The 27,964-nt window shown below is 43.9% G+C and overlaps 1 protein-coding gene across 1 annotated transcript in view; it reads left to right on the forward strand.

Annotated features, from left to right (window-relative positions):
* Positions 1–4,699: 4,699 nt before the first annotated feature.
* The window catches only part of LOC145406411 (uncharacterized), a gene marked incomplete at its 5' end in the record, with an annotated part of 93,386 nt that continues 70,121 nt past the window's right edge, over positions 4,700–27,964 (forward strand). Inside the window, 10 exons of the mRNA XM_080277569.1 lie at positions 4,700–4,772; positions 6,595–6,822; positions 7,794–7,888; positions 9,482–9,499; positions 12,035–12,096; positions 13,682–13,746; positions 13,924–13,999; positions 16,324–16,347; positions 19,049–19,098; positions 20,122–20,240. Coding sequence (XP_080133695.1) covers positions 4,700–4,772; positions 6,595–6,822; positions 7,794–7,888; positions 9,482–9,499; positions 12,035–12,096; positions 13,682–13,746; positions 13,924–13,999; positions 16,324–16,347; positions 19,049–19,098; positions 20,122–20,240 — 810 coding nt within the window. The remainder of the gene's footprint in view (positions 4,773–6,594; positions 6,823–7,793; positions 7,889–9,481; positions 9,500–12,034; positions 12,097–13,681; positions 13,747–13,923; positions 14,000–16,323; positions 16,348–19,048; positions 19,099–20,121; positions 20,241–27,964) is intronic.

The raw sequence follows: 27,964 nt of genomic DNA on the forward strand, positions 1-27,964 counted from the left end.
CCAACTCTTGTGCACGTCGTTTACACTTCTTTTCCTTTTTCTCTTTCCCATTAATGCTTCCCTTTTCCCCATCTATGAATCTTTCTAACTCTCTATAGCCTTTCCCAACTCCTACACCTAAACCTCTCCAAAAGGATATCTTTTCTATTTTAGCCTTCCTACCGCCAGCTTAGCAGCGGTCCCTAGCAGTGAAAAGGCTGGTAACATTCTTCAAAGACCTATTCAGGACGATGGACTATTTTAAGAATCTACTCCTCCAGCTGCCAGAATATATCACTATGGGGTGATATATTCTGGCCGCACTATGGGGTGGTACTACTACTCTGCTGCCAGGTTGTGTTAGGAAGAATACTGCCACCGTATTCCCTGCGTGTCGTAAAAGGCGACTAAAAGGGGCGGGGTGAGGGGACTAGGGACCCCCTCCTCTGTTTTTTAGTTCCTAAAAAGAGACAGGCCAGAGAAAGGGATGGGGGATGGAGTTATCCCCGTACCCTGAAGATTGGGTCTATGAATGTGCGTGGATGTAGTACAATTGAGGCTAAAAGGGAGGAGATTGGGAGAATGTTTGTGAGAAGAAAGTTGGATGTGTTAGCTTTGAGTGAAACCAAGATGAAAGGGAAGGGGGAATCTATGTTTGGAAGTGTGAATGGAAGATTGTCAGGTGTTGATAGAGGAAGGGCAAGAGAAGGTGTGGCCTTGTTAGTGAGTCCGGAAGTACAGCAGTGTGTGATTGAATGGAAGGAGGTGTCATCGAGACTGATGTGGGTGAAAGCGAAATTTGAACGTGAGTTGTGGGTGTTTGTGAGTGCATATGGGCCTGGTAGTGAAAGGGATGAACAAGAGAGGGAGTCTTTCTGGAATGATGTTGATGAGTGTCTGCAGAGTTTTGGAGCGAATGTGAATGTGGTAATGATGGGAGATCTGAATGCTAGAGTGGGAAATGTGGCAGTTGAAGGCGTAGTTGGTATGCATGGTGTGCCTGGAAGAAATGAAAATGGGGAACGAATGATAGCGATGTGTGTTGAGCGAGAGATGGTGATTGGGAATACGCTGTTTGAGAAGAAAGATATTTATAAGTATACATGGGTGAGACAGGAGGGTGGAAGGGTTGTTGATAGAGCCTTGATGGACTATGTGGTTGTGTCTAGGAATGTAATAGGAAGATTGTTGGATGTGAGAGTTCTGAGAGGGGAGGGTGGAGGTATGTCTGACCACTACCTGGTGGAGGGAAAGTTAAGAGTAGGTAAGAGATGGGTGAGAGCTAGGAGGGTTAGGTGTGGCAGGGAGGTTTTGAAAGTGAGTGAGTTGGATAAAAGAGAGAAAAAGATAGAGTATCAGGAGAAATTGAAAGATGAGTGGAACGCAGTGAAAGATCGGGAAAAATGGCAGCGTGGAGGAGGAATGGCAGTTGTTTAAGAGTGCTGTGGTGGGGCATGCAGAAGAGGTGTGTGGTGTGAGACGTGTGGGTGGTGGTGTAAGAAAAGGAAGTGAATGGTGGTGCGAGGAAGTACGTATGGCTGTGGCTGAGAAGAGACGTGCATATGAAGTGTGGCTGCAGAGGAAGGATGAGATGTCATATGAAAGGTATAAGGAAAAGAGGAATAGAGCGAGAAGGGCTGTACGTGATGCTAAAGTGGCAGCAGATGATAGGTGGGGTAGGCGGCTGACAGAGAATTTTCAACAGAATAAGAAAATGTTTTGGAAGGAGGTGAAAAGGGTGCGAAAGGGAGAGTCTGGGAAGGAAGAACGAATAAAAGCAGAGGATGGAAAAATGTTAATTGAGATGGATGCAGTAAGGAAGAGATGGGCAGAGTATTTTGAAAGATTGTTAAATGTAGAGGAGGAAAGGGTGGCTGAGATTGTGGTGGATAGAAGAGTGCAAGGAATAAATGTGTTGGGAGAGTTGAATGATTCTTTGATCACGAAGGAGGAAGTGGAGAAGGCAGTAAAGGAGATGAAAACAGAGAAAGCTGCAGGTATGGATGGGTGTGCTGTGGAATGCCTGAAGGGTGGTGGAGTGACTATTGTTGACTGGTTAGTAAGATTGTTGAATGTGTGCTTTGAGAAAGGTATGGTGCCAATTGACTGGGCAAGTGCTTGTGTGGTCCCATTGTATAAAGGCAAGGGTGATAAGTATGAATGTACTAGCTTTAGGGGTATAAGTCTGTTGAGTGTTGTAGGTAAAGTGTATGGTAGAGTGTTAATTATGAGAGTTAGAGAGGGTACAGAGGGAGTGATTAGTGATGAGCAGTGTGGCTTTAGGAGAGGGAGGGGATGCGTGGATCAGGTGTTTGCTGTGAGACAAGTGTGTGAAAAGTATTTAGCGAAAGGCAAGGATGTGTTTTGGGCATTTATGGATTTAGAGAAAGCGTATGATAGAATTGACAGGGAGGCTTTGTGGACTGTTTTAAGAATGTATGGACTTGATGGTAGGTTATTAAAAGGGGTGAAAAGTTTTTATGTAAATAGTAGAGCGTGTGTAAGAGTGGGAAATGCTGTGAGTGATTGGTTTCCGTGAGAGTGGGGCTGCGACAGGGATGTGTGATGTCGCCTTGGTTGTTTAATATTTACATGGATGGTGTTGTAAGAGAGGTGAATGCAAGAGTTTTAGGTGGTCTGAGTCTGGTAAATGTTGATGGAGGAGAGTGGAATCTGAAGCAGCTGCTGTTTGCAGATGATACTGCACTGGTGACTGATTCAGAGGAGAGATTGAGACAGTTGGTAGAGGAGTTTGGAAGGGTGTGTGAAAGGAGGAAATTGAAAGTAAATGAGAATAAGAGTAAAGTGATGAAGTGTACGAGGTTGATAGATGGTAGGGGGATGAATATAGTTTTGAATGGTGAGTTGCTTGAGGAGGTAGATTGTTTTAAATATCTAGGGTCACATGTTGCTGTGGATGGAAGAATAGATGCAGAAGCGAAGTTTAGAATAAATGAAGTAGGAAAGGTGCTGGGAGGAATGAAAAAGTGTTTAAATGTCGTTCGCTTAGAATGGATGTAAAGAGAAGGCTGTATGAGGGTGTTGTGGTACCGACTGCATTATATGGGGCTGAAACATGGAATATGGGTGTAGCAGAGAGGAAAAGTTTGAATGTAATGGAGATGAGATGTCTGAGGAGTATGTGTGGAGTGACGCGTATGGATCGAGTGCGAAATGATGAAGTGCGAAGGAGAACTGGAGTTGTTCGGGAGATGGCTGATCGAGTTGAGCAGAGGGTGTTGCAATGGTTTGGGCATATGGAGAGAATGGATAATGAGCGATTGGTGAAAAAGATAACTAGATCTGATGTGAGAGGTGTAAGGCTGAGAGGACGACCACGAATAGGATGGATGGACAGTGTGAAGAGAGCGCTGGATGCGAGAGGGATGTCTGTTGAGCAAGGAAGAGTGGCTGTGCGTGACAGAAATAAATGGAGAGAAATTGTGAATGAATAAGTGATGACGCAGCCCTGAGGGGATATTCTCCCGCATTTGGTCTGATCAGCTAGTCAGGTCAGTTGCGGGTAAGGGGATGGGTCTGTTATGATGTGGCAGGGGTAAACCAGTTCCGCTGTCGGGCCCTGCTGCGGATGTCACTGATTGCATTGTGCAGTTGACCCTTGTGCGGTGTGATGCGGTGAGGATCTGTCCGTTCTCCCCTTTGGAGCTAAGATGCGAATGAATGTGTTTGAATGGATGAGTAAATGGAGAGTGAGTCGTCCTGTCTCGGCTACCTCCCTTTCCTTGGGGGAAGCAGCCTAGGTATATAGAGATAGATAGATAGATAGATAAACCAACCGTAGTGAAAGTTGAAAATTGTCTCCTTACTTTTCCCTTCACATCCATCGACAGACTCAGGTACAAACGACATACACCAGTAATGACTTGTGCAGAGTCTAAAAAATAATGAGTTCAGATTTTTTCATCGGCACTTTCGTCCCAGATGCTCAATAAAATCTTCATATTCTGCAGTAAGGTATCTTGCTGAAAATGTTCTAAAAAAATTACTTCCACAAATCTCTCCTCTCCCTTCCCCTTCCACAGTTGTTACATCCCATCCCCCTGGCTGCCTCATAATTCCCCTGTCCTATCCGCCCCTTTTGTTTATTTTCCCCTGATCCGTGTCGACCCCTACGCGTGGACGGGGGTTAAAATATTCTCGCTGCCAGGCACTAAGAATAGCGGTGCCGAGTCGTGAAATTTTACCCGCTGTTTTCAGTGAGGACAAGGCAGGGTGGGGTTGAGGTGGGTAGGGTTGGATTGGACTGGGATGGGTAAGAATGCGTAGGGCTGGGTTCGCTTGGGTGGGGTTGGGATGGGTTGGGTAGGGCAATACTTGGTTGGGTAGGTTTGGGTAGGGACAGTAGGGATGGGTTGAATAGGGTGGAGTAAGGCTGGATTGAGTAGGGTGGGGTAAGACAGGGCGTCAGGGTGGATAGTTCATCCTCCAAAAGCCACAGAGAAAAGACAAAACAACAGTAAACTAGGGCAAGCTATAAACTCACTTGCCTTTAGGAAACTTGCGCCATTTCATAATCTCGCTCGGCTCTCACTTCTTGTTCTCTGTCCCTCATAAGTTTTTCTTCTCCTTTATCCCCTTTCTCTGAGCTAACGAAACGGTGGATTGTTTGCCACTGGATGGACCTCATGAGCCCCATACACAAAAGTTAGGAGCCACAAGTTCTGGTTGTTAGTCTGTGACAGCCAGACGGAATCTGTAAACTGCTGATTGTTGGAAATTTCTCTCTCTCTCTCTCTCTCTCTCTCTCTCTCTCTCTCTCTCTTACGAACTTTGCCTACCCTCGTACGGATATTGCAAAAATTAGTTAAGCAAACGGGGTGGTAATGTGATACTAAGAGTAGGCCAGCTTGGTTTCATATATATTTTTCTCTCTGTGTTTGTATTAAGCCTAAATGCACATTATACGCTACACAAATTATTCTGAGTTTGCACAACAAGGCTAAGGCTAACATGGTCTTGCAGGCATCCAAATATATCCACCACCCCGTGACCCTCCCTCTCGAGAAGACAACCAAAGTGATGCCCTGTTTTGTTGCCTGAAACACTTTCCAACCTCATGCCGAACTTTCCTCTTACTACTCTCCTCAGAACAACATCTTTCCTCTCAGTCCCACCTACCAGTATTTATCGATACCCAGCTGTTTGATGCTGCAGATAACAATTTTTCTATGGCTGACCATTTCCTCTCTTTCCATTTCCAAGCAAAAGGCCTCTGTTGCATGTATATGTGCAACAAACGCGGTCACTCGTGCTCCCTTCTTTATTATTAATACTCGGGCTGCAGATTTCTTGTCAATATTTAACTAAGTCTATCAATGCCTCTTATCCTGTTGCCCATCCCGAATTCATTTACTATCCCCATCCTAATTCACTGTCTTCCGAGCTTAAATGCTCATCGCTAGTTCTGGCTCTCGTATTAATTTCCTGTTCCACATATTACATCTCAGTGACCTAGAGCAGCTTTTACGTCAGTGGGCGTACTACAGTGTGTCATAAAACTTTTCCCAAGCTTCTCCACTGGGCTCCTTGATCAGTTTTATCTCAGCAAATTGTTTTACCTTCCAAGGCGGGCGTTAAGCAACATTTGTGACACCATGGCGCTGCGGATTGGGAAACCTTCAGGCGACAAGCAATGGTATTCCTTTGCCTTCTGCAGGAATGAACTGCTTCCATAGTCGACAGTGCCCAGAAGTTTCTTGACAGGCACAGAAACATATACAGTATTTTATTTTTCATATCTTGTAAGTGAATACCAAAAACATTTGTTTAATTATATTAGTTCTGATCATGTTCACAACAATTACGAGACTTTCAAAATGTTGGTATCATCACTAACCTACCCAATGAGCCCGAAAGGTTTCTTACAGGCTCTGCTTCCACATTCTTTTCTCTCACCACAATAGCCAGGAACTGAGAACCATTTTCACGTTTCTGAGGCAGTTCAAAGGGCAGCCCCTCCAGCCTCTGAATCTCGTGGTCGAGTAAATATTGGTCTTGGTGCGAGTATTCAAGCCACAGCCACACGACGTTACTCAGCTGAGAGAATCCCGACGAAGGGAAGGTACTATAATTCTCGTCTATGATAAGCAATTTCATTTTCCTGACAGAAACGTCAAAACTAGCCATACAAGGGACGAGCTCATAAAAGAACCATTAATCGAATCAAATGTTCTTGACAAAATCTCTAACCTGATTCCGCTGCTTTCATATACGGAGAGAGAGAGAGAGAGAGAGAGAGAGAGAGAGAGAGACAGACAGACAGACAGACAGACAGACAGACAGACAGAGACAGACAGACAGACAGACAGACAGACAGACAGACAGACAGAGACAGAGAGAAGGGGGTGGGAAGTAGCTAGCCATCGGGACCGTGAATTTGATCCGTTTTTCCGACGAACTTTTTACGCATCTGCCCCTGTCGCTATCTCCCATTATTTCTTGATTTAATGTAAACAAGCAGTCACGCACGCATACTTACTCATTTGCATACACATATGCACAACCAAGCACGCACGCACACTTGGTCACTCTCATAGAACTGCTCATAAACTCGTGCACATTTACTGGCTAGCACACTCACTCACTCGTAACTAGCCCTCTTACACACACACACACACACACACACACACACACACACACACACACACACACACACACACACACACACACACGCCCACCTACTTTCACTCTTTCACTCACATCTATTAGGCCATCACTCGCTCCTCACTCTCACCCATTCACTCACACTCACCCTCTCACCCACACTCACTAGCTCACTCACACTAATCCATTCACTCACCCTCACCCACTCACTCACCCTCAATGGCATCCTTATGAGTGAATGGGTGGTGCATAGATTAGCATGCCCAGTTAGCAAGTAGAAAGAAACTGATATCAATTCACAAACCGGTCAGACTGGAGGACTCAGTGCTTCCCCATATTCACCCTGCAATGTAACTAGGGACATACTGGGAAGGCTGAGGGCAAAGAATGATCCACTCTCATAATAGCCTTCGTGTAATCAATAAACATTAACCTAAACCTTCTTACATTCACTGCTTAGCTCACACTCATTCATCCACAGTGCCGCACTCACAGTTACTAGTTCTCATGTTCTTTATCGGCCATTAACACTCACTCCCTCACACTGAATCGCATATTGACACATATTCACTCTTTCTAACTCGCTCACACTTATTCGTACTCACTTGCATTCATTCACACTCAGTCGCTCACTCACACTCCCTCACAGATAACTTTAGGCCGCCACAGGAAGAGCCTGAGGTGGATTTTGGCTTCAGTGGGGCTGGTAACCTCAATGTGCGTATCCCAGTGCCTGTCCACTCATCAGTATCGCTGGGGACCTCACTGCAACATCGCCTGGCACACATTGATTTACATTTACCGAAAAGCGTGTCTTAATATACCTTGTTTTAAAGTATTAACCTACTCGTAACATGCTTTTTCGCTCATTTACGTCACTACTCACATTCATTCTCTCACCCAAGCACATTCAGTCAGGCACTCACAACCCGCTGACAACTGACATTTACTCATTCACTCGCTCTCACGCACTCACACACTCGCAAATATTGGCTGCTCTTTCGCACACACACACACACACACACACACACACACACACACACACACACTGGTTCACTCTCTCATTCTGGCTCTACGAAGTATACGCCTTTCCCTCTTTAACCCAGCCTTACACATATTAATTTTGTCCTTTTCATCTCATCTCTTCCCGCCTTCCTCCTGTCCTAATCCTCTTCGCTCTTGTCTCCAACATGCAAATCTCTCTCTCTCTCTCTCTCTCTCTCTCTCTCTCTCTCTCTCTCTCTCTCTCTCTCTCTCTCTCTCTCCTTCCCTTTCCATTTCTCTTGTCTTCATTCATTTCTCCCTTTCCCTCCCTTCCCCCCATCCTCTCTATTTCTCTCTCTTCCCCCTCCCTCCCTAAGGACCCAGGTGTGAAGTTTGTCTCACCTCCGGGCAAGTGGGTGAAAAAAGTTACCCTTTCCTCCCTTCCTCTCCCTTTCCCTCTCAGTCCCTCTCTCCCTTCTCCTTGCCCCAAACTGGGGCTCCCTTCCCCTCTCCTGTGTCCCGGTCTCATCCCTCGGCCAGTGTTGCCATCCCTCCAGCTCTGCCCCACTTGTGTGCCCCTCCCCTCCACCTGGGATCAGGGGTACAGGCTTGAATCAGCACTACTGCTAAACCGATGAGGCCAGTTTTGGAGCCAAAGATCATTTTTATATTAACACAAGGTTTATGTCCCCTCTATTATTCGATTATACTGTACTACTAATAAAAGGAACAATATTAGGATTTAAGACACACACTCACACACACACACACACATATATACACACACATATATATATATATATATATATATATATATATATATATATATATATATATATATATATATATATATGTGTGTGTGTGTGTGTGTGTTCGTATAGATGGATATGTATCGGTTCTTTAATTCGTATATTTTCTTAAGAATCGAAGTAATGTCTGCTTTGAAAGTAAGAAAGTATGATTCGGCACTGCTCGCAAAGTATTTCGTTTGAGGATGCCAAGCCTTGTTCATTCGACGGTGAAGTGATCCTGCATGGCACTGGATTACATACTGAGAGCTAAGAAGACCAATTAGAAGAAATGTGTTCCTTAGATCACGGCCACCGATTTTGTCTTGCATTAATTAATCGATCAGTTATTAAAGTTTTGGGACAGCGCATGTCAAACTTCACTTTATAAATTTAGATAGAACAAGTGTTTGATATGGCTACCGGCTCTCCTACTTATGTGCAGAATTTCAGAATAGTAGGTAATCTCAAAGTATTTTTTTTTAAATATGCTAAAATTGTTACTTTAAGTCCTAGAGAATACTTATAAAACCTTTTGCAAATTATTTTAGCATTGGGCACCTTTCGGCACGTAACACCAAAAAATAATTATATTGAATGCCCACAGAACTTAAGTTCATAGTGAAAGGCATTTTGGACGCCTATGATGTTAAGTGTTAAGATGCTCCAAGCTCCAGCCGGATGTTGTCTGTAAGGATGTACATATATACAAGAAGTCTCTAGGGTTATTGTTCAATTCATATCACATTGCTATTTGGGTCAAATGATCATTTTCGCCTCGAATGCCTAGCTAAGTGTCCTAATGCTTCTACTATGAAAATAATGGAATGAAAAATGGGATGATGGATGATAAAGTCATTAAGTGAAATATCTGAAAAAGTAAAAATATTTAGCGATTTGACTGATGCAGGTTCATGACTGTTTCATAAAGCACACGTAAACATGACGCCTTCAACTGTGTACAACAGACAACAAGACAACAACTACAACAACAGCTACTACTACTGTGCAGTACATAAAAACAAGAAGTATCATTCTGAACTTGCTTAACTGCAGAGAGAATGTTAAGATGACACCGACGCACAAAATTACATTATGCTTACAAGAATTTGAGATTGTCACTGATCTTAACAATATTCATATTATTAAAGAAATTCACAGGGCACTTTGCCTCAGAAGTTAAGAAGTGCTGTTGTTTAAGTAAATGTGCGGGTGATATATCTCATCGGCACTAAAACAGTAGATGTCATCCGAACTTGAACTGAAGAAACGGAAGAATATTTATAAGCAATATTACCAATACTCGTCGTGTGTGTGTGTGGGGGGGGTGTTTTATCTAATTGTACAAAACGTGATGGACGTGTTCAGGGTCAGCCAAGGGGTTGACCTACGTTTTTACAGAACAATGGGTCAAAAGTTAAGGCCACATGGCTAGGTCAAACTATCAATAACAGTTTTTATCCGATTTAGACCAAACTAGGTGGAAGGGTTGATGGTAAGGCAAAAACGAAAGGAACCAGTGTTGGGAACGATCAGTTAAACGTCTGAGAGAACAAATTAATATAGATAGATATAGATAGATAGATAGATAGATAGATAGATGTATATATAGATAGATAGATTGATACACACACACACACACACACACACACACACACACACAATGATTTAGACGAAAACTTGGTGGAAAGGTTGCGCAGCAGCCAATGGTAAGATCTATTTTTTTAGAACAGTAGGTCAAAAGTCAAGGTCACACGGAAAGGTCAACTCAAAATATTATCCTACTTAAATCAGGTTTGCGGGGGGGTGGGGTTCAGGGTAAGATAAGAATAATGGGATTTGATTTTGAGCATAGGTTTAAGTTTACAGTCAGTGAAAAATCAAAAGTAAGGTTCACAGGCCAAGGGGAGCTCAGCTAGATTCGTTCTGATTTTGACCAAGGTAGGTTCAAGGGTTAAGGGTCAGGCAAAAGTGTGGTAATGTAATTTTCAAGCACTCGGCGGCAGGTCTGAATAAAAAAGCAAAGTCAAGTGTTAAGGCCGCACACCAGTTATTGGTCGCTGGTGCTGCACTGCCTGCGTGTTTCTTCTTGTCATCTATTCGTTGTTTGCATGTTTTTGGCTTAGTGCATTTATTTGATAATTTATTCTGTTTTTTTCTGTTTGCAGACGTTAGCCATAGTTTATTCAGAAAATACAGACTGACTGGTATAGTATTAATAAAAACAGATGAAGAGTTTGCTGTCACTTCGTCTTCGAGTTAATTTTCAATACTAATGTTAATAATTGATGAAAAAATATTTTCACGGATTCAAAAAGTGAGAGTCAGTAATGACTGATCATTACTCTATCCATGTCCTTGTGATGGTTGAATCGATAACCACCTAAGGGTTGACATCATACCATATAGCCAAAAACACGACAATGTATACACTTATAATCAATGGGTAAGAACTCCATGAACCAGACAGTTAGCCTAATAGCCAATTTATTTTTAATAATCCTGAAAATTTTCGGTGAATTAACTATATTTATCACAAACATACTAATATATTAAATGGCTGGCTAACTTGGGCAATTATATTTAAATACTGAAAATGAAATCATTAAACGTTAATGCCTGATTTACGAAATAAGTATAAAATACCCTTTTTCTGCAGTGTTACATATTCAGTGATGCATGCTGCTTTGTGCATGTAAAATCAGCCAGGAGCAGGAATGCAGGTAAAAACTAGTTGCTGAAGAGGCTAACTCTTCGACGTTGTAATCGAATTGCTGATATATGCTGCAAGATAGAAATTAAACGGAAACACATTAATGGAAACTTTCAGAGATATGTTTGCTCAAACAGGAAGAAACGAAGAATGTCAGGCGAAATACATCGGGGAAATAGCAAGGCCGGAGTTAAGGAGCAGAAGACAATGAGGGCAAATGACAATACATGTGAGGGAATCCATTGAGCGTCTCCAGACACTGTAGTAACGAAGGATCGCAACCAATCTGCAAAATTAAGTCGTCACCGTAACAGATTACTGTTGTGAGGAATGTTTTGTTTTTTCTTTTGGAGTTTTCTCTTTTTTCTAATTTGGTTGGGAAGTATATGATAGTGGTACGAGCGACAGCCAAAATATAAACAATCAAATACTCAACTTAAGCTCAAGAAAGCTTGCAGTACAAATTCATGTGATCCCAAACACCCGTGAAGAACCGGGACCTTCCACGACGTGACTTGCATTAAGAAAGATGTGTGATGGATATGCTAACAAACGTGTGAAGTAAAAAAGAACTGAAGAATATATTTCTGAAGATAAAGGGGAATTGTTAGGCGAAAAAACGTAAAGAACAAACACATGAGAGAACTGCGTGCTCTACGTTAAACATGAAGAATCTCTTTTTTGTTTGGCGCCATGTAACTGGTAAAACTAGGTCGGTTCTGTGTTGCTTAAGCACAGAAGATTATGACGAGTGATTTGTCACCATGAGTAAGTAGACACACCAGTAATGAAAATACGAGGTGCACGAAAATATCTACCCTGTAACAGTACGTTGTCTGGCAGTACACAGACAATATATTTATAAAGATATATGGCCCATTATTGATGTACTCTTTCATTCACACGCCCCTGACCTCTGGTCGCAACACCTTCCACTCACCCACACACACACACACACACACACACACACACACACACACACACACACACACACATACACACTTATTCGTTAAGCGGAGAACAAAAATGAAATGAGATGGGTGTACTGTGTGTCAGAGTCCTGTTGACAAAAATGCTACCGGCAAGTGCATAAAACAAGAAACTTCCTCGGATTAACTTCGCATGACTTTTAGTGACACGCCTCACCTAGCATGATGTTCCTGAGGCTACAGCGTGTGAAGAGTAACCTTGACAAATGATCTCCAGGCTCTGCTGTGCCTAATTAGTAACGAGTCCTCTTCAAATATCACCGTCCCTCCACCTTATCCTTGGTCATTATTCTTTCTCCTTCCAGTTGCCACATTCTCTTACATTTACTTAAACTTTTACACTTCGCACACTCCATATACCCAAACCACTTCAAAATAATTTTCTTTGTTTCTCCCCAGAACTTCAGTCTCTCCACGGCATTATTTATGAGTTCACTCATTTGTTAATCTACCCATTACTATCACACCACAGGCACTTTTGATGTTACGTGTTTCCATAGCTCTCTCTCGTGAATCATGTCTCTCAAGAACTGTCCACTCCGCACTATTGTACATTAATCTTTAGTTGTGTACTTCTAATATTTTCATTGATCTTCATGTTACCAAACAGTATTTATTTTTTAATCTTCGTTTTTCCGTACCTGAATAACTGCCACTTTGTATCATCCAGAACTGTATCTGCTTTCCGTTTTGTTCTTTCCAGCAGACTTCATAATCTTCGAACTCCCCAACTTCCTTCTCTCAACACCAAAACTACTCATTTCTCACTAACTACTTTTCTTTTACTGATTATTCCATTCTCTCTCTCTCTCTCTCTCTCTCTCTCTCTCTCTCTCTCTCTCTCTCTGAGGGGGGGGGGATTTATTCGAGATGGTTAAACTCAAGGTAACACGCAGGAGCTTCTACGACCGGAGCTCAGAAGCTAATCTACTCAGCAACTGGTCCCACGGCTCTCACCAGTCTCCAGTATCCAGACATTACGGACATGTCAGCACGGTCCAGAACCAGTACCTCCTGTGCTCCTCATCTTCAGCAGACTTATTTAATTATTTCTCGAACAGCATTTGGAATAAGAGCTCCATTTTAGTGATAGGGTTGAACTGTGGTAGTGTTATGGAGGAGGAACTGAACGTGGGTAAAATTATATAAGCAAAGTTGAACAGCGGCAGCAAAACATGGGTAGATTTGGACGGTGGCAGTATTATAGTGCTAGACAAGGGTCGTCTCTGAGCCACGGTTCGCTTTGGAACAAGTGTTTTGTGGCTTGATAGGGCCGCAGTGCACTTGCCAAAATGAGGGCCGTTCCACCACAGCTACCATCACCACCATCACCACCACAGCTACCGTACCACCATTAAAGCTACCACTACCACCATCATTATCACAACTACCACCACCATCATCATTACAGCTACCACCACCATAACAGCTAACACTATCATCATCACAGCTACCACCACCACCACCACTGCAACTATCATCACCGCTATTATTATCACTAACACTACCACCACCACCACCAGCACAAACAGCAGCTGCCACCATTTTCTGCTGAATAAAATCGTCTGTTCCTAGCATCAGTGAAGTAAGACATTGGATTGTAGATGTAAACATTCACTCTCTCTCTCTCTCTCTCTCTCTCTCTCTCTCTCTCTCTCTCTCCAAAGACGCACGACACCACAGAAATGCCTTGCCGTCGCTTCCCCGTACGTTTATTGTACTGTAACATCAATGGGACAATATTTACAGTCCAAAACACTCCTTTAAAAGACATGAAACCGACACTGGCCCTTCTGGGACCCAGTTCCAACCATCCTGTCAGGATTCATCACAATCCTTTTTCCAGTTTTGGATGCAACACACACACACACACACACACACACACACACACACACACACACACACACACACACACACACACAGGATTATAACTGATTTGAATGATGGCAGTTTTGTAGAGGCAGATTTGATGGCAGCAGGGAACAAATATATGGGAAAACAGATTTAGTATATGAAGGAGTACATCTATAACTTAAATATCAGTCTTTCCTACAAAATATTCAGTACAGAATTTTCCTATAACTTTGGGTGACATTGTTTTCCTTCTCCAGATATTGTTGATGGGGTAGAGGCGTGTGGTGGGCAGGGAGAGCTTTTTTCTTATCCTGTTCTCGGCTGGGAGTAAGAATCCTCTGTCCATTAATTTCGGATCGTCTCGCCGTTAATAGGATTCTCTCTCTCTCTCTCTCTCTCTCTCTCTCTCTCTCTCTCTCTCTCTCTCTCTCTCTCTCTCTCTCTCCAAGTAATCCTTTGATCTGAATTCTTTTTCTATTACATTTTTTTTCGTATTGATGGATCTGTATGTAAGTTAATAGTCAATTTATAATATATCACATTGTCCTAAGATGTCTGATATTTAGTTGGCAGGATAATGTTACGGATGACATGATAAAGTACACATGTTTTTCATCATCTTTGTGGATATTTCATTCACTGTACACATTCTAATGATTAGTCACTAAAGCCTAACACACACAAACACTCTCTTAACAGTGCACATATAAAGTTACCCGGTACCACAACGAAGGACGACTAGGGATACATGGAATACATCACCGGGGGCCACAATACGTACACGAACACTGGCACATTCTGACAGCTACACACTCAGGCCGGCTAGATCAATTTGGCAGGTTCATTTCGTCTTGATGAATACACTAATAAGGGGTAGCTGGAGCCACCAGAGAGCAGCCATCTTTGCTTACAGGTATGACGTCAGAGGCTGCCCTCTTTACTTGCAGTGACGTCATCGTGTATCCTAGTCTGATCAAATTATATCAGATGGGATAACCCTGCGGCACGACCACATTAAGTCAGACAACAGACATATGCCGCTCTAGGATGTGTGAGCAGAATCAATTTTCTCGCACAACGGCCACGCTATTTCGTCGACTAGCTTAGGTTAACAGATGTGGAACACGTATAACAGTGAAGATAGAGGCCAGCAACAGTCTGGTCACTGTCACATATGTTTACATCCACACCAGGTCCTGTGCACTCGTACTTACTCATCAGAAGCCCCTTTAGGACGAAGGGGCTTTGATGTTTTATTCTAACTAACGCCACACAATTTCCGATGTCACTAACCAAGGAAAAACTGCCACTCTTCACCAGATTATTTAATTTTCGACATCAAAGTCGGTCTACTAAACTCCGTTCATTTTATGTGCCCTCTGTGTCACTAAAAGGAAGGGAGAAATTATAGCAACATTATTTTAGTCACTGCTACAAGGAAGAGAGGCAGTATTATAGTCAAGGGAAATAAAGAAATGGTGGGCTGAGTCTACCATCTCTGTTTGGGGACGGTTATTATTCTTTCCCTCCTTAAATATCGATAAGCTTTATATTACATCCATTTCATGTATGTGTCAATCAAAACAAAATAAACAGTGTTATGAGAAACATAACGATCCTTCATTAAGAAATATTAGCACGACACGGATGAAGATCGTACGTTAGGATTATAAACAATAACAAACTCACGTGTGTCTACTGCCCCGCTGGACCTACTGTAAAAAGATCATGAAAAACCGTTGCCGAGAAAAATGGACAGTGCCTAGACTGAAGTATTTCCTGAAGTCTAGAGGAATACCCTGTTCAGGGTACACCGCTGGTGTGTTGTTATGAGTTTTTGTACGGTATTTTGGAGCCCCCAGCATCGTCGGATTTCGGCCGGCGGTCTCGTCTCTGCACGATTTCGGCTTTAAACATCGTACAATTTTCATAAGAACAACTTTGTAGATATTCTTCAGCATTTTGGAGATGAAGCATTGTTCTTTTAGAAAGCTAAATTATATGGGTTTCAAACAAAATGTCACCTAGAGACTTGTAAATATGTGATGTATGCTGTCACACCCTGTGTGCTTTCACGGCGGCTATAGTAACGTTTTCCTGCATTTACCGCATTAAAGCATACCTAGGAAATTAGTATAACTACTAAAGAATAATATTATGAAGAACTTACTTACGGTATATCATTAAACATCACGGAAGAGATTTTTAAAGGTATGCAATTTCTGTGGGCTCTGCATGAGTAGCCTGACTTCCATATTGAACTAGCTGGCGATCAGTGGCAACTCTTGAGTTAGTGACGGTGAGAACGCATAAATGTAACTGCCTTGGTGCACGTCCTCCCTCAGTGCTAATGGCGATTTTGATGACTGACAATATTACTCAGGTGAGGATCTGTGGAGTCACACACACACACGCACACACTCGGGCTGGCGCGCGCGCCCCTGAATAAGGAATGCCAAGGGATAACTACATTCAAACGAACCATCTGTTTCTTTCGGGAGAAAAATCGGTAGCCATGTAAGGGACATGATTTAGAATTCACAGCATATGTTTCCCAGGCACCACCTGACCTTTGCCTTATTGCTGGTTAGTTCCAGTAACCTGACTCGTGAGGGAGGTTGGCAGAGGCTCACGTCTTACGCACGGTATGTGCCGTCTGTCATGCAGCTCTCATACTAAGACCAGTACGAGTCATGCAATATCAGTCTTTATCATCAAAATATAATTTAATGGAATCATACACTTGTATATGTAAAGAGAGGACTGTATTTGCGGATAACGCCACTGCAATCTTGTAACCTTTTAACAGATGTTCGAACATATAATACAGTAACAGTATATCTTATTATTACTTATGTGAGATTACCGGTATCTTATCTGGCAAAGGGACACTGTACGTAGATAGTTAAAATCCGTCTCTCCAACTCTTCACTGGGATGAAATTACTTATCTTATTTTACTCATCGCCTGACGATTTTTACAGCAAATGATACTGTACCCATTCAAAGGGCTACAGTCAATCTCTTTAATGTTGGCAGTGGTGTCTTTATGACTGCAGGCGTCACCATGGTAGAGAACTACCGCCACTATTGTATATAAACACGGGTAAGAGGAACCGCGTTGCAACTCAACTCTTTTATTGGATTCCTACTGGGTCCAGTCAGCCCCCGCACCCCACACCAACCCAACACCTCACATGTAAAAAGCTGTCATTGATTAATGGAGTATATGCAGAGACTGCGCAGGATACTCTGGAGAGAGAGAGAGAGCATAATTAATTACTTGGACAGTTACGACACAGGCATACCAAACACTGTAGTTTTGATCTTGTACTAGCTAATAGCCTCCGACACATTCTATATCAATTCAAGCCTAAAGGCATGTATAGGGCGTGCTGTAAATTCTAGAATTTCCATAATGAAACAACGTTTTCAGGGAAAACTGGAAAGCATTCAGAGAGCAAATCTTCGCTAGTGCCATTGCCATTAAAAGGGATCCGGATCCGGAGGCGTGGATGTAGGATCCGTATCCGGGGCAAGACCTGCCCTCAAATTTAATCAATTCATTCTTGGTCCATGGAGCGCCTTTCCACAAAATTTCACTGAAATTCATTGAGAATATTTGCAGATGACGTACGGGATACTCCGGATCAGCACCAAAATTCAATTATTTCTTCCTTGGCCCACGACCCACCCTTCCACAAAATTTCATCAAAATCCGTTCATAACTTTTTAAGTAATCCCGGATCCGGATCCATGCATATAGGATCCGGATCCTCATCAAAACTGAATCATTTCTTTCTTGTTCAATGGGGCACCTCTCCACAAAATTTCATTGAAATTCATTGAGAACTATTGGGGATATTCTGCAGGATACTTCGGATCCGGATGCGAATCCGGCCCAAAATTTAATCATTTATTCGTTAGCCCATGGACCACCCTTCCATCAAGTTTCATCAAAATCCGTTTGTAAGTTTTAGAGTAATCCTGCTACACACAAACAAACAAACAAACGCAGGGTAAAACATGTACCTCGTGGACGGAGGTTAAGTGCCTCACTAATTCCTGGTAAACTTAAATCATAAATGTCATCAGAGAGGGAGAGAGAGAGGGAGAGAGGGGGTGGGGGCAGCAGGGAAGACAAACGTGCCAGCTGAGGCCACCCCACGTGACATGCGGCTGTGATGAGGACAGGGAGATTTTGTGCTCAGCTGGCCTTACTGTTATTACCTGCAGGTCTTTTGTGGTGACCTCCTGGTGCTGCCTCCACCTTATACTGCCACTCCCCTCTTATATTGCCATTCCCCTCTTATGATGCCCCTTCTCCTATGCTGCCATTCCCCTCTTATACTGTCAGTCCCTTCTCTTGATGCCCCCTCCCCCCTTATGCTGCCCCCCCTTATGCTGCCCCTTCACTTTGATGCTGCCCCTCCACTGTTATACTGCCATTCCCCTCATATGATGCTCCTTCCCCTCTCGTGCTGCCCCTCACCTTCTCTGCTGCCCCCATCTTTTATGCTTCCTCTCCCCTCTTATGATGGCCCTTCCCCTCTTATGCTGCCCTTTCCTTCTATGCTGGCCTCTTCACTCTTATGCTGTCCCCTCTCGTGGGCTTATCCCTTTCTTTATGTTGACTCATACTCATCTCTTGACCCCCTCCCCTCCCGCCTTCTTCTTTGTACTGAGTTGATTGTGGTGGTGTATCAGTGTGGTGGTGTATCAGTGTGGTGGTGTATCAGTGTGGTGGTGTATCAGTGTGGTGGTGTATCAGTGTGGTGGTGTATCAGTGTGGTGGTGTATCAGTGTGGTGGTGTATTTAGTGTGGTGGTGTATTTAGTGTGGTGGTGTATTCAGTGTGGTGGTGTATTCAGTGTGGTGGTGAATTCAGTGTGGTGTATTCAGTGTGGTGTATTCAGTGTGGTGGTGTATTCAGTGTGGTGTATTCAGTGTGGTGGTGTATTCAGTGTGGTGGTGGTTGTCAGTGGTGGAACACAACTGTCTCTCTAAAATCGGAGTTTATGTTATTGCAGCTTCCTTTCTTTTTATCGTCATCCCTCTTCACCCTCTTCCCCCAGCTTTCATTTTTTTTTTTTTTTTTGGCGCCCCACATACCTTCATTTCTCTCTCTCTCTCTCTCTCTCTCTCTCTCTCTCTCTCTCTCTCTCTCTCTCTCTCTCTCTCCGAAACAAAACATCTCAGGAACGGCTGAGACAGTTTATCTTGCGTTCCTCCTAATTCACTTCCTTCCCTCTCTTCCTTCCACCACGATGCCCTACCGTCTTGATTACCTCACTCCCTCTTTCCCTCTTCACTCCTTCCCTCCTTCCTCCCTCGCGATTCTTTGCTTTCTCTTCTATCTTCTTCCGTCTCCCCTCTCCGGCTCTCTTTCATTCCCTTTTGCTTCTCATACTTCCTCCTGCATTCCTTCCTCTGTCCTTGATTCGCTTCCTCCCTCCCTCATTGTCTCCCTCCTTCTTTCCTTCCACCTTCCATTCCCCTCTTTTCATTTTTTCTCTAACCTTGCTTCATTTTTTATTCCTTTCCTCTTGCGTTACTTCCTTCCTTCTTGCCTTCCTTCCTCTCATCATTCATTCATTCATTTACCACCTCTTCCCTTGGTTTTCTTGTTCTCTTCGTCCTGCCTTCCCTTCTTTCTTCATCCTTGTCCTCTTTTTTTCACTCCATTTCTTTTACTCTTTCCTCCTTCCATTCATCCTGTCTTCATTCATTCCATTCTCCCATGCTTTCTTGATTGCTTCATCCTGCGTTTCTTCCTTCCTTCCTTCCTCTCTAACTGGCTCTCTTTCTCCCTCCTCCCTCCTTCCATTCTTCCTCCCTCCATGGCTCTGTTTCTCCTTCCCTCCTTCCTCCCTTCCTTCCTTCCTTCCTTCCTTCCTCCCTTCCAGCCTTCATTCCTGGATCTCTTCCTTTCCTTCTTCTTCCTTCCTTGTTTCGTCCCTTCATACCTTTCCCTCCTGCTACATGCATATTAACTTGTGTAGTGGTAAACGAGAGAGAGAGAGAGAGAGAGAGAGAGAGAGAGAGAGAGAGAGAGAGAGAGAGAGAGAGAGAGAGAGAGAGAGAGAGTGAGAGAAGGAGGAAAAAGTAATAAAAAGAGGGAGAAGAGACAACATGGGAGAGGAATAACTCCACCTCTCCCTTCCATTTTCTCTTTTTTCCCTCTTTACCCCCCCTCTCTCTCTCTCTCTCTCTCTCTCTCTCTCTCTCACACACACACACACACACACACACACACACACACACACACACACACACACACACACACAGACACACACACACACACACACACACACACACACACACACACACACACACACACACACACACACACACACACACCGCATTTCCACCAACCTTTCAGTACATTTCCATCTCCCTTCCTTCCCTTTCCCTTTTTCCCATCTTCATTTACTACATTAACTCTTCCAACTCCTCCGCTTTTCTCTCCTTCCCCTTTCACCTCCCTCCCTCCCCTTTCACCTCCCTCCCTCCCCTTTCCCCTCTTCCCCGCTCACCTTTTCACCTACATCTCCTCTCCTCCTTTTTCTCTCCCCCTCTCTCAACCTTTCGCCTCCCTCCCTCCCTCCCCTACCCTCTTTCCCTCTTTTTTATTTATGCGAGGAAGAAAGAACCAAAGGCTGAGCCCGCATGAACGTTCCTTCCAAGAAAGAAACAAAAACAGTACAAAAGAGAGCCAAATTAAAGATCCAGTCATTTTGAGATGCCTGGACACACTGCGTTTGAAAGACGGGAGATCATAGGAAGTAGGAAATACAGACAGAGGGAAACAGTTCCAGAGTTGACCTGTTGCATAAATGAAGGACAGAGAGTAACGGTTAACTCTTGCATTAGAGAGTTGGACAGAAAAGGGATGAGAGTTTGTTGCTAGACGGGTGCTACGCGCCCGTCGTAGAGGTGGAGGGATGCAAGCAGACAGTTCAGAGGAGCAGTGACCATTGAAGTAGCGATAGAAAACAGATAAAGAGGCAACAGCGCGGCGAACAGACCCAGGTTGAAGGGAGCCAATAAGAGGAGAAGAGTTGATGAGACGAATAGCCTTTGACTCCACCCTATTGAGAAGAGCTGTATGTGGGGAGCCTTCCCACACATGAGAGTTGTAATCTAAACAGGGGCGAATAAAACTCCTGTATAAAGTCAACAACTGTGCAGGAGTAAAGAGGGCACGGAGTCGGCTAAACACACCCAGTCTCTTGGAAGCAGATTTCACAAGAGCTGTAAGATGATCCTTCCAAGATAAGTCCCGTGTGAATGAAACCCCAAGCATGTTCAAGGATGATGCAGGATTGACCTGGATATTATTAAACATTAGCGGGTATTCCTGTGGAAGATTCTGACGGGTTGATAGGTGTAAAAACTGAGTCTTTGATGCATTAAAAACAACAAGATTATTTTTACCCCAGTTAGAGATACGAGCCAAGTCAGATATTAGGTGTGCCATAGCCTCATCCCTTGTTTATTGAAGTAACTGCTGAGATGGACGTTGCAGGAACCAAATGGAAAGGTAAAGGGTGGAATCATCTGCGTATGAGTGGACAGGATTAGATATACAGCTTAGAAGATCATTGATGAATAAAAGGAAGAGGGTTGGTGATCGGACAGAGCCCTGAGGAACACCACTGTTAATAGATCTAGGAGAAGAACGATGGCCGTCTACAACAGAAAGAAAGCTAGAGATGAAGGATAGAAGGATAGAAACCGTAAGAGGACAGTCTGGAAATTAAAGATATATGCCAGACTCGATCGAAAGCCTTTGAGATGTCAAGTGTAATGGCAAAGCTTTCACCAAAGTCCCAAAAGGAGGATGACCAGGAGTCTGAAAGGTAGGTGAGAAGACTGCCAGTGGAGCGTCCCTGACGGAACCCATACTGATGATCAGAAAAAGGGTTGTAATAGGGAAGATGCTTTAAAATTTTTCTGTTAAGAATGGACCCGAAAACTTTTGAAACACAGGATGTTAAAGCAATTGGACGATAGTTAGAGGGCTGGGAAAGGTCACCCTTCTTTGGGTTCGGCTAAATGAGAGCAAACTTCCAGCAAGAAGGAAAGGTACAAGTTGACAGACAAAGGAGAAAGAGTTTACCTAGTCAGGGTGTAAGCACAGAAGCAAAGTTCTTGAGAACAACAGGAGGGACCCCATCAGGCCCATATGCCTTTTTATTATTGAGGCCAGTGATGGCAGAAAATACATCAGCTGAAGAAATTTTAATGCCAGCCATGAGGATGTCAGAGGGGGGAAGTGATGGAGGAACAGCACCGGAATCATCTAAGGTGGAATTGGAGGAGAAGGCCTGAGCGAAGAGATCTGCTTTATGAGTAGAAGAAATAGCTACAAGGTCATCAGAGTAGAACAGAGGAGGGAAGGATGATGAGGTAAAGTTGTTCGAAAGATTTTTGGCAAGGTGCCAGAAGGAGCGGGAAGAATTCGAGTTGGAGAGTTGAGAACGGATGAAATTATTTTTTGCAGAGCGAAGAACAGACTTATCACGATACCGGACAGAAACATAGAAAAGATGTGATTTGGTGGTGGGTTGGCTCCGTTACCTTTTATAGGCCATCTCCTTGTTGCGGACAGCATTAGAACAAAAGTGATTAAACCAAGGCTTTCTCTCATTTGTCAGAGGATATGAGAAAGGAATGTATGCTTCCATGCCCAAAAGAATAACCTCCGCAATGCACAAGGCACACTCAGATGGCTCCCCTCCATGGAAGCAATAATCATTCCATGGAAAATCAAAGAAGTACTGCCTGAGGGCCTCCCAATCCGCAGCTCCAAAGTACCACAGACGACGTTTCTTTGGAGGGCCCACAGGCCTTACCAGACCAAAAGGACAGGTTAAAGTAACAAGGTTATGATCGGAGGAGCCCAACGGAGAGAAAAGATTAACAGTGTAAGCAGAAGGATTACTTGTAAGGAAGAGGTCAAGTATGTTGGAGCTCTCTCCAAGGCGGTCAAGGATACGGGTAGGGTGCTAAACAAGCTGCTCTAGGTCATTAAGGATAGGAAAGGTGTAGGCCTGTTCACCAAGTGGATCAGTGAAAGGAGAGGAGAGCCAAAGGTGATGGTGAACATTGAAATCTCCTAAAATGGAGATTTCAGAGAAAGGAGAAATGGATAGAATGTGTTCCATTGTAGAAGTAAGATAGTTGAAGAATTTTTGATGGTCAGTAGAATTAGGAGATAAGTAAACAGCGCAGATATATTTAGTCAGAGAATGACAGGAGGGCAGAAGCCAGAGAGTAGAGAATTCAGAAGACTCAAGTTCAGGAACACGAGAGCAATATAGGTCGTCGCGTACATATAAGCAACATTCCACCTTTGGCTTTGAAATGAGTATAGAGAAAGTAGGAGGATACAGAGAAGGTTTTTTTTTTTTTTTTTTTTTTTTTTTATGCGAGGAAGAAGGAACCAAAGGCCATGAGCCCGCAGTAACAGTTCCCTCCAAGAGAAAAACAAAATACAATAGAGAGCCAAATTCAAGATCCGATCATTTTGAGATGCCTGGACACACTGCGTTTGAAAGACTGGAGATCATAGGCAGGAGGAAATACAGACAGAGGGAGACAGTTCCAGAGCTGACCTGTTGCATGAATGAAAGACTGGGAGTAACGGTTAACTCTTGCATTAGAGAGTTGGACAGAAAAGGGATGAGAGTTTGCTGCCAGACGGGTGCTACACGCCCGTCGTAGAGGTGGAGGAATGCAAGCAGACAGTTCAGAGGAGCAGTGACCATTAAAGTAGCGATAGAAAAGAGATAAAGATGCAACAGTGCGGCGAAGAGACAGAGGTTGAAGGGAGTCAGTAAGAGGAGGAGAGTTAATGAGACGAAAAGCCTTTGACTCCACCCTATTGAGAAGAGCTGTATGGGGGGAGCCTCCCCACACATGAGAGTTGTACTCCACACAGGGGCGGATAAAACCCCTGTATAGAGTCAACAATTGTGCAGGGGTAAAGAAAGAGCGGAGTCGGCTTAGCACACCCAATCTCTTGGAAGCAGATTTTACAAGAGATGTAATATGATCTTTCCAAGATAAGTCCCGAGTAAATGAAACCCCAAGCATGTTCAAGGATGATGCAGGATTAATCTGAATATTATTAAACATTAGTGGGTATACCTGTGGAAGATTTTGTCGGGTTGATAGGTGTAAGAACTGAGTCTTAGAAGCATTAAAGACAACCATATTATTTTTACCCCAGTCAGAGATATGAGCCAAGTCAGACATTAGGTGTGCCATAGCCTCATCCCTTGTTTCTTGAAGTAACTGTTGAGATGGGCGTTGCGGGAACCGAATGGAAAGGTGAAGGGTGGAGTCATCAGCGTATGAGTGGATAGGGTTAGATGTACAGCTTAGAAGATCATTGATGAATAAAAGGAAGAGAGTTGGTGATAGGACAGAGCCCTGAGGAACACCACTGTTGATAGATCTAGGAGAAGAACGATGGCCGTCTACGACAGCAGCTATAGAACGACCAGAAAGGAAGCTAGCGATGAAGGTACAGATAGAAGGATAGAAAACCGTAGGAGGGCAGTTTGGAAATTAAAGATTTATGCCAGACTCGATCGAAAGCCTTTGAGATGTCAAGTGCAATGGCAAAGCTTTCGCCAAAGTCCCGAAAGGAGGATGACCAGGAGTCTGAAAGGTAGGAGAAGATCGCCAGTGGAGCGTCCCTGACGGAACCCATACTGACGATCGGAAAGAAGGTTGTGATAGGAAAGATGCCTTAAAATTTTTTTATTAAGAATTGACTCGAAAACTTTTGAAATACAGGACGTTAAAGCAATTGGACGAAAGTTGGAGGGTTGGGAGTGGTCACCCTTCTTTGGGACTGGCTGAATGAGAGCAAACTTCCAGCAAGAAGGAAAGGTACAAGTTGACAGACAAAGGCGAAATAGTTTGCCTAGGCAGGGTGTAAGCACAGAAGCACAGTTTTTGAGAACAACAGGAGGGACCCCATCAGGCCCATATGCCTTGTTAGTACTGAGGCCAGTAATGGCAGAAAATACATCAACTGAAGAAATTTTAATGTCAGCCATGAGGAAGTCAGAGGGGGGAAGTGATGGAGGAACAGCACCGGAATCGTCTAAGGTGGAATTGGAGGAGAAAGTCTGTGCGAAGAGATCTGCTTTATCAGTAGAAGAAATAGCTATAGAACCATCAGAGTAGAAAAGAGGAGGGAAGGAGGATGAGGTAAAGTTGTTAGAAAGATTTTTGGCAAGGTGCCAGAAGGAGCGGGAAGAATTCGAGTTGGAGAGTTGAGAGCATTTAGTATGGATGAAATTATTTTTAGTAGAGCGAAGAACAGACTTAGCACGATTCCGGGCAGAAACGTAAAGATTATGTGATTCAGGGGTGGGTTGGCTCCGGTACCTTTTGTAGGCCTTCTCCTTGTTGCGGACAGCATTAGAACAAGCGTGATTAAACCAAGGCTTTCTTGCGTTAGTCAAAGGATATGAGAAAGGAATGTATGCTTCCATGCCCGAGAGAATAACCTCCGTAATGCGCAAGGCACACTCAGATGGCTCACGGCCATGGAAGCAATAATCATTCCATGGAAAATCAAAGAAGTACTGCCTCTGACAGCTGAGTCTCAGTGAGAAAGAGAAGGTGAAGTTTAGAGGAGGAGAGGTGGTGTTCAACAGACAGAGAGTTAGAGGAAAGGCCGCGAATGTTGCAGAAATGAAGAAGAAGAGAGTCAGACAGTGGATCCAGGCAACTCAGAGTGTCGTTACCGGGATAGGGGCGGATGGTGGGGGCATTTATGGTCCCCCCCCCCCTGGGGACTCCGAGGCATTGTTGTTTTGCGCCATTTTTCTTTTATTTAATTTTGAAAAGTAAGTGTAGTGTGTACTGTGCATGTAGTTTAGTGATGATAGTAAGAGAAACTTGTATTGGAGGGCATGCTGGCCTACTCTCTGTGTTACTGAAACACTGAAAAAGTTCAGCAAAGGGGGATGGTCAGGAACCAGTCCTGAGGGCTGATGAAATGGCTCCAGCTCTCCCTGTCATCAGCTTTCCATCCACCTTGGGAGTACTGCCCTGCTCGACTGGTGCTACTGTCTACTCCTCCCTTACTTCGTCTCCTCTCGCTGTTTTTCGCCTTCCACCCCCCTTCCCTCTCCATCCGTCCGCTTCCCCCCCCCTCCTCCCTATCTCTCTTCATCTCCATCTCTCTCTCCCTCCACTCCCCCTGCTCCTCTCCCCTTCCTTCCCCTCTCTCCCCGTCTCCCCCCTCCCCTCATTTACTCTAATTTGCAATCATGAGGGGAGGAAATGGATCGTGTTTTCTCCCTTAATTGGCAGTGAAGGGAGGTGGGGAAGGACAGAGAGAGAGAGAGAGAGAGAGAGAGAGAGAGGAAGGAGGAGAGAAGAGAGAGCGAGAGTGAAGTGGGAGGGAGGGAGAGACAGGGAAAAAAACAGAAAGGGTGGGAGGGAGGGGAACAATGCGAGAAAAGAAGGGAGAGATAAAGATATATCAGAGGGAGGAAGGGAAGGGGGGAGGGATGAGAGCAGAGAGGGAGGAAGGGAGGGAGGGAGCAGAACAGAGAGGGATAGTGTGAGAAATGCAAGAGAACAGAAGGACTTGCAAGAGGTATATAAGGTAAGAGAGAGAGAGAGAGAAACGGGAAACAAGAGGATTAAATACATATCAGAGTCTATAGATGAGAGTGGGAAGTAGCTCAGGAAAGAAATGATACAGTAAATGGAAACTAAGGAAGAAGGGAGTGGGCGGGAGGAAAGTAATTGGTCGTACATCTGGAAGGGAGGAAATGGTAGGCAGTGTGGGAGGGCGGCCGAGCCAGAGGGAGGGAGGGGTGAAATAATTTGGCCTGTGTTTGTTGTGCCTCACTTTAATTACCCATTTACGGCCTCAATCACCGGCTCTCGCCCTCACGCACTCACTTCCCTCCCGGTCACCCACTTGCCCATTCGCTGATTCATTTAATACCATTCTCATTCACTTACTCACTGGTACATTTTCATCTTCTATTATTTACTACTTCACAAGCACCGGATGACATGCAAAGGCCTATAGGAGTGACTGAATGACATGTAGGAGATTTGTGCGTAGGCTTCCCTGCAGCGTCCATGTTGTATCGTGCTTAGTGAGGCAGTAAGACGACTGGGTATATTCGTATGTGATGGACTAGAGAGGACAGAATACACTCCAGTGTGGGGATACCATGTTTTTAGAGCTCATCCTGCATGTTCTTACCCGAGATAAAAGGGTTTGGTGGATAGCAAACCATTAACAGAGATTCTAAAACTGGCCAATTAGGATTTAAGATGATTTGCATAAATTAAATCCTGGCATGCGGGATGCGCTAGTGATGTTGGTGGATCTTCCAGAGACATAGTGCTGACTAAGCTACCAAAGCCCTCTATAGTGCTGGTGGAGCTCCAAAGACAACTGTAGTGCTGGTGGAGCTCCAAAGCCATCTATAGTGCTGGTGGAGCTCCAAAGACAACTGTAGTGCTGGTGGAACTCCAAAGACAACTGTAGTCCTTGTGGAGCTCCAAAGACAGTTGTGGTGTTCTTGGAGCTTCCAAAAGCATTTGTGGCGCCTTCAAAATGTGCTAAAAAACTTATAGTGATGCCTCTAGGTGGATCCCTCATGAATAAGATATTGAAGGTGGATCTTTCTGAAAGCCAAGAGATCCACTGGGAGTTACCGCCAACACGGTGATAGTGTACGAGTATATCACTGTTAGTCTAAGGTCGAGGAAAAATTCTAAAGCAATCAGGTACTCGGTAGTGAATTCACCTTTCACATGTTTCAGCGATATATGGTGTATACATAACGTGAGCGAGACACACCAGTGTATGAAAATAGCAGAAAAAATGTATCTTAGCAAAGAGTTAACATAAAATAGGACGTCAAGTGTTACATAAATGAAATACTTCTTGTTATAGCGTGGCCGTATATTATATATTCTATTTAAAAGGACACGTTACATAGGAGAGAGTGTTTGAAAGCCTGCCTATTTTCTGTG

This window comes from Coenobita brevimanus, chromosome 70, assembly GCF_032717465.1.
Source record: "Coenobita brevimanus isolate Jiangsu-jjx chromosome 70, ASM3271746v2, whole genome shotgun sequence".
Lineage (NCBI taxonomy): Eukaryota > Metazoa > Arthropoda > Malacostraca > Decapoda > Coenobitidae > Coenobita > Coenobita brevimanus.